General features: G+C 38.8%; 1 protein-coding gene across 6 annotated transcripts in view; it reads left to right on the forward strand.

Moving 5' to 3' along the window:
• snap91a (synaptosome associated protein 91a) overlaps window positions 1-7500 on the forward strand; it is a 24657-nt gene that overhangs the window by 3292 nt on the left and 13865 nt on the right. For 5 of the 6 annotated variants that reach the window (XR_007139153.1, XM_047806689.1, XM_027142873.2 and 2 more), the window contains exons 2-12: window positions 1903-2045; window positions 2161-2236; window positions 2796-2898; window positions 3433-3526; window positions 3784-3895; window positions 4023-4129; window positions 4242-4283; window positions 4417-4478; window positions 5185-5190; window positions 5836-5848; window positions 6296-6408. Coding sequence is in view for 5 of the 6 variants with exons in the window: in XM_047806689.1 (XP_047662645.1) it covers window positions 1903-2045; window positions 2161-2236; window positions 2796-2898; window positions 3433-3526; window positions 3784-3895; window positions 4023-4129; window positions 4242-4283; window positions 4417-4478; window positions 5185-5190; window positions 5836-5848; window positions 6296-6408 (871 nt within the window). In the remaining variant the exon portion in view is untranslated. The remainder of the gene's footprint in view (window positions 1-1902; window positions 2046-2160; window positions 2237-2795; window positions 2899-3432; window positions 3527-3783; window positions 3896-4022; window positions 4130-4241; window positions 4284-4416; window positions 4479-5184; window positions 5191-5835; window positions 5849-6295; window positions 6409-7500) is intronic. The other variant, XM_047806686.1, reaches the window with a different exon arrangement.

Genomic DNA, 7500 nt, shown 5'->3' on the forward strand with positions numbered 1-7500 from the left:
GTAGAGGTAGTTTTGTGTGTGTGTGTGTGTGTGTGTGTGTGTGTGTGTGTGTGTGTGTGTGTGTGTGTGTGTGTGTGTGTGTGTGTGTGTGTGTGTGTGTGTGTTGGGGCAAGGTACTCTCTGTCTCCATCTCTCTCTCTCGCTCTCTCTCTGTTTTATACTGTAGATGTGGTTTTGTGTGTGTTTGTGTGTGGGCAGGCTACTTCTCTATCTCTGTCTCTCTCTCTCTCTCTCCCACAAACACACACACACACACACACACACACACACACACACACACACACACACACACACACACACACACACACACACACAACCACATCTGCAGTGTTAAACAGCTGTGTTTGTGTGTGAGAGAGAGACACACAGCTTGTCATGTTACTGAAAAACTGTACACAGCGCTGACACTGGAGACTCCTTCCATACATCATACACACATTTCTACTTTATGTCCACAGACTTTAACCTGTTTATGATCAGTTAAGCATGTGCTGGACACATCACTGTGAATGATATGTTGTTGTGTGTGTTAGTGTGTGTTAATAATACTGGGTGTGGTGTGACAATGTGCTCTGTTGTGATGGCTTTCCTGTTTAACATTTACATTAGGAATAGCCTGGAGCTATAGCATCATCACTTAAAAACACTGTCATGTGATGTAGTGTGTGTGTGTGTGTGTGTGTGTGTGTGTATGTATGTTTTTGTGTGTGTGTGTGTTTGTGTGTACAGCTGCGTTTCACTGATAATTGACTTGCCTTTACGAAGACTGCAATTATTGACTGCTAATCTATGTTTGTGTGTGTCCTTGAGTTACATTACTAAGCAAACCTTGTAACCATGGCAACAGTGTCTGGCACTGTGCAAGCACAAAAGTGAATAAGAACAGTAACGAAAATGTACACTAGACTGCAGCATCTCTGTGTGTGTGTGTGTGTGTGTGTGTGTGTGTGTGTGTGTGTGTGTGTGTTTGTATGTGTGTGTGTGTGTCAGTGTGAAGACAGTCCCTAACCCAACTAACCCTTATATTCATTAAAGAAATAGAACATGAAAGTTACCATGTCAACCATATTGTCACTAAGGTGGCATTAACAAAACAATGTGAAGTAATTGACGTCCTTTTTAAATGCTCCACACAAGGAATCAGACAAGGAATCATTTGCAAAGTGAATCTGAACTGTTGTTGTTGTTTTTTTAGCAATTCGTTTAAATACTGAGATCATTATCTCAGTTACACACGTGCACACGCACACACACACACACACACACACACACACACACACACACACACACACACACACACACACTCACACTCAGTGATTCATCACACTGTATTTATTTGCCATTCACACTGAATGTGTGTGTGTATATATATCTGTGTATGTGTCTGTGTACAGTATATGTGTGTATGTGTGTGCATGTGTGTGTAAATAAATCCCACATACAATACAGTGTTGCTTTTGTAGCACCTCATAATTAGTTTTGTAGTGTAGTATTGTGTAGAAGTATGCTCAATGAATGTCACACAATCCCAGAATTGTGTGTGTGTGTGTGTGTGTGTGTGTGTGTGTGTGTGTGTGTGTGTGTGTGTGTTAAATCTTTTGTAAAATTCCAAACTTTGCTGAGATCAACTATGATAAGAAATATACAGAAGCACAGGATTATGCCATGTGTTTGCGGTGTGAGAAAACACTTATAATAAAAAAAACTTCATGACGAAGTATTGAATACGTTCATATTTTCACCTGAAGTTCATGTGGATCATTTTATCAAACGTAATCTATGTGTGGTGACATGAGTTGAGACAGGAAGTCACCACAACCATTCAGCTCACTTTTTTATTTAAAACAGCCATAAAGACACTGATTGTTGTCCATGAGCCTCTGCCCTTGCTCTCCTCCTCAGATCTGATTCAGGCCACACAGGAGACGAACGTGAACATCCCTCAGATGGCCGACACATTGTTTGAGCGTGCAGGGAACGCCAGCTGGATCGTGGTGTTTAAGGCTCTGGTCACTACACACCACCTCATGGTCAACGGAAACGAGGTCAGACTCCTAGCATCACACGCACTACAACAACCCAATAATATAAACTCTGATTTTTAACACTATGGTGTGTGCATTTAAATGAGATCTCATGTTTATCACGTAACTTTTGCAGAGATTTATCCAGTTTCTTGCCTCCAGAAACACGCTCTTCAACCTCAGCAACTTCCTGGATAAGACGGGATCACACGGTGGGCGGAGTTTAACTCTTAACATTATTACTCAAGCACATTAATCACGACGTCATCCGCTTTAACGATGCTTTATAGTCGCAGTGCACGCTGAGATTAGCAGGAACTTCTTCCATGATGCTTTAAAGGTTTAATGGAGAGTTAAGAGCTCTGTGCTTCCTGAAAGGGTCCTGCGTGGAATCTTTTCTAGCAGGGAAACACTCAGAGGGACAAGTGAGGAAACGTTACGAGTTTTCAGTGTAGGCTTTAATGTGCTAATTCAGCAAGCAGAAGTTAACAAGTGAATAAAAAAAACACCTTTTACTGAACACTTGCTAAATGCTTGCTGTAAATAATAATAATACCAATAATAGTAACCAAGAAAATACAGTTTTACAAATCCTGTAAGTCTAAAACAATATACAATAATAAGAGTTTTACTAATAAAGGCTTTTTTTATGTTTTATAGTTGAACAAAACTATAACATCATGATGTTAATTGCATTTCACATTTATGAGGTGAGTTCTGAGGGGTTGTTAATCTTTCCTCTCCTAATAACAGAATATTTTTTTATTTCAGGTTATGACATGTCCACCTTTATCCGGCGCTACAGCAAGTATCTGAATGAAAAAGCGTTTTCTTACAGACAAATGGCCTTTGACTTCGGCAGAGTGAAAAAAGGGTGAGTTTCAGTGCCATGGCACACTGGTACAGCTAATAGTACACAGCTAACGGCTTACAACTTACGGTACACAGCTAACGGCACATGGCTAACAATAAACAGCTAACAGCTCACGGCTAAAGGTACACAGATAACAGCTAACGGTACACAGATAATGGCTCACGGCTAATGATACATGGCTAACATTAATGTGCCATAATATTGCTTTAAACAACAAAACTCACCCTGTGTCATTATTTGTACTGGACTAGTATTGTTTCTGTATAAATCACTAGACTAGTGTTATTAATATTAATAAAACTCTATACTCTTCTGTTATAGACAGTTAAACCTTTTTTAAAGTTCATTCAGTAATGTACAGGATGTTATACTTTAACTTGTAACCATTCACATGTTGTGATGTGTTTCGTGGTGTTTGTCAAGTCATTGAAAAAACCTTTCTGAAATTTGTGACAAATATAGAGGTTTGTGTTCAGGTCATTGTTCGGTGATTATACAGTAATAATGGATATTTAGAGAAACGATTTATTTCAGAAACGATGGTGTGATGCGGACGATGGCTACAGATAAACTCCTGAAAGGCATGTCCACGCTGCAGAATCAGATCGACGCCCTGCTGGAGTTTGAGGTATGTTTCGGTTTCACACTTTAGTACATCAGTTATTTATTTACACATTAATACATACTCTGCATTACAATATAGCTACTAAATAAAGTGTAGTAAATATATAAAATACATTTCAGTGTCAGAATGAAGATGAATTCTAAACATTATTTTTTTAAAAAGGAAAAATATAAAATTAATCAAATTTAAGACATTTATTTGTGAGTCTGAATATTCTGGATGTTTCTTAAAATACTCTGTATTTCATTTTTTTCCTCCAGGTTCATCCTAAAGATCTGGTCAATGGTGTCATCAACGCTGCATTTTTACTCCTCTTTAAGGATCTGATTAAATTATACGCCTGCTACAATGATGGAATTATTAATTTACTAGGCAAGAAATAAAGACCCTGTACTACATATACACAATGATGCATGTTCAGTACTTGTACAGTGCATAGTATGTTTTCAGTACTTTTATTATTTGTTTATTTGTATATTTGTTTGTCTTTTTTTTCTAGAGAAATTTTTCCAGATGAAAAAAGGCCAGTGCAAAGATGCTTTAGAAATCTACAAAAAGTTCCTGACACGAATGACCAGAGTTTCAGAGTTCCTCAAAATTGCAGAGGTACAGAATTTATGTCTTTGGAGGTAAAATTTAGTGTGTAAGAAAGGTATTTGTATGAAATATATGAAAATAAAATGCATTATTATTGAACTACACATTTTCCTTTTAACAGCAAGTGGGAATTGATAAGAGCGATATTCCTGAGCTCACTCAGGTGAGCAGAGCGACACACACTTCACACTTCAACAGCTTCTATCTCTTATCTACTGCATTCAATAAACCTGTGTGTGTGTGTGTGTGTGTGTGTGTGTGTGTGTGTGTGTGTGTGTGTGTGTGTGTGTGTTTAGGCACCTGAGAGTCTGTTGGAGTCTCTGGAGACACACCTGAACACACTGGAGGGGAAGCGGGGGTGAGTCTGCTGCTGCTGCTGCTCCTGTTTAGTTTAATAGTCTGAGCTTCAGGATGATGCTTGTTGAGGTAATTTGGTAAAGCTGATACTGATTCAGGAGATCAGGCTGGAGCTTTGGATCTGAGTTGTTCTGTACTGCCTGTGATTAGGAGTTGAGGGCGGTGTTGGTTTTAAAGGTTCTGGTGCTGTTGTGGGTAGGGGTTGGGGATCAGTGGTGTAGGATACTGCTGGGTTTATGCACATTATGGTTGGATTAGTGGATGAGGAGTACTGCAAGATACAGGAGTGTTGGGTTCTGAGGGGTCGGGTTTGTGGTTCTAAGTAATCGGGTTTGGGGTTATGAGTGGTGCTGTTTGTGGTTCTGGTTTATGGTTCGGGTTTATGGTTCGGAGGGGATGGGTTTATGCTTTGGAAGGGTTGGTTTGTGGTTCTGAGGGGTCAGGTTTGTGGTTCTGAGGGGTCAGGTTTGTAGTTCTGAGGGGTGGGTTTGTGGTTCTGAGGGGTTGGTTTGTGGTTCTGAGGGGTTGGTTTGTGGTTCTGAGGGGTTGGTTTGTGGTTCTGAGTGGTGCTGTTTGTGGTTCTGAGGGGTCGGGTTTGTGGTTCTGAGGGTCCCCTGTTAATCTTAATCCTATCTGTTCTTCTGGATTTAAGGATTTTGTTTGAAATGCTGATTAATGTTGCTTTTCCTCTTGTTTTGTGTTACCAGTGATGAGTAAGTATTTAATTAAATGCACATCCAAGTGATTGCATTAAAGTGGTGTTTTTAGACACTGCTGCATTGTTCCTGTTTGTACAGTTTGATTGTGTTCACTTTACAATTCTATAGATCCAAACTAATAGTTCAATGATTCAGTTCTAGATCTGTAGAATTGGAGTTTTTATTCTGGGCCTTTATGTGTGTGTGTGTGTGTGTGTGTGTGTGTGTGTGTGTGTGTGTGTGTGTGTGTGTGTGTGTGTGTGTGTGTGTGTGTGTGTGTGTGTGTGTGTGGTTGAGTGTGTGTTTGTGTATATGTGTGTGTAATGATATGATTTGGTCAAAGTATGATGCATTGTACAGCGCCGTGTGTTTTTTATGAACGTTTGCCGTCTCACACTCTGATGTGAATGCTGTGTTTCGTATCAGAAAAACTGTTTTTGTTTTGGAATTTTCACTTCTGACTGCATCACTGCATGTGGGCCTTTAAATATTCATTTCTTCTTTAATATTGATTGAAAAGATAATTATATGCTGACATGATCAGTTCTCTTCTTCCCTTCTGCCTGCTGCTTGCCTCCATGTTATTAGACTCTAGCGTTGTTTATTATAATTCAGGTTTTACTAATTGTTTTTATTTGTATTTTATTTTTTTACTTTTAGGTCACCAACTAAGGTAAGCTTGGTGATTTATAATTACTTAGGAATAGCAGTATTTATACAAAATGTTTTATTAAACCATTATGTAATTATGTCACTAATATTAATTTTATTTTGCTTGAATTTTAAATAATGAACATTTGAATTAATTAAAATTTCTTATTTTTTTTACGCCTAAAATATACCTTCATGAACGATGATACATTTAATCACATTATTATAAAGTGTTAATAATATTTGATTTTGTGATTGTTATTTAGCTATAGATTAAATAAACTTTGCTTCATTGTACATTAACTTAATGATCATGAAATTAATCAGTTGTTTTAATTGATGCATAGACAGATAAGTGTGTGTGTGTGTGTTTGTGTGTGTGTGTGTGTGTGTGTGTGTGTGTGTGTGTGTGTGTGTGTGTGTGTGTGTGTGTGTGTGTGTGTGTTTGTGCGTGTGTGTGTGTGTGTAGAAGAGTTCTTCAGTCAGTAATGGAACTCCTGCAGGAACTCCAGTGAAAACTGTGAATGAAGTTCCTGCACCAGCAGAAGCTGAGAGCTCGAGTGCGACAACAGCTACAGTGGGGTGTGAACACTGAACACTATACCCCAAACACTAAATCCACTAAATCACTAAATACTGAACACTAAATGCTCAACTTTATACCCCAAACACTGAACACTAAACACTGAATGTTAAATACCAAACACTGAACTCTGACTACCGAACACTATACACCGAACATTATACACCGTGCACTAAACACACTACATTAAACAAAGGACACTAAACTCTAAACACTGAACAATCAACACTAAACCCTCAACAGTAAATGCTAAACACTAAACCCCAAACAATGAACACTGAACTCTGAACGCTGAAGACTAAACACAGAACACTAAACACCGAACACTACATTTACATTAAGGGTATTTGTCAGACGTCGCCTTATCCATAGCTACGTACAAAAGTGCTTTGAATCTGTAATTAATGAATACATTAACGATGGTTCAGTCCGGTTTATTAATATGCACATTAAACAAACATAGGTGCTAGTTTAAGGGTTTCAGAAAGAGGTAGATCTTCACCCATCGTTTGAACAAGCACCTGAGCAGCCTGTGTGGATAAAAATGGCAGAATCATTCTAATGTTGCAGAGAAGACACCGACATGAATGTGTCACATTAGCACCAGGAGAGGAAAAAGACAGTTGATTGTCCATGGTTGACCTCAAGGTTGTGACCAGTAGCTGAAAGGAAGATCAGATTGTTGTGTAGGGATATTGCAAGATCCTGACCTGGGGATGAATCACATAGGATGACTAGCATTTCAGTTTTGCAGGGATTGAGTTTCAATTGAGGGATTGAGCCATCATCTATGATGATATTTCTGCCAGACATGCTGAGATCTGAGCAGAATTCATGATATCTGAGGAATAGAAGGAGAAAACAAGTGTCACCATACTAGTGGTAAGAGAGCACATGTGAGGAAATAACTTCACTTAAGACTGTAAGTATAGAGGGAGAAAATGAGAGCGCCAAGTACTGAGCCCTGTGGGACACCAGTACAGAGTCTGTGTGTTGCTTTCCTCTAAGTTACCTCATATAAGGGACCTTCCAGGTAAAAAGCAAACCATTCCCATACTGATCCACGGATTCTAAGACTCCTGAGGATGGAT

This window comes from Tachysurus fulvidraco, chromosome 22 (genome assembly GCF_022655615.1).
Source record: "Tachysurus fulvidraco isolate hzauxx_2018 chromosome 22, HZAU_PFXX_2.0, whole genome shotgun sequence".
NCBI lineage: Eukaryota > Metazoa > Chordata > Actinopteri > Siluriformes > Bagridae > Tachysurus > Tachysurus fulvidraco.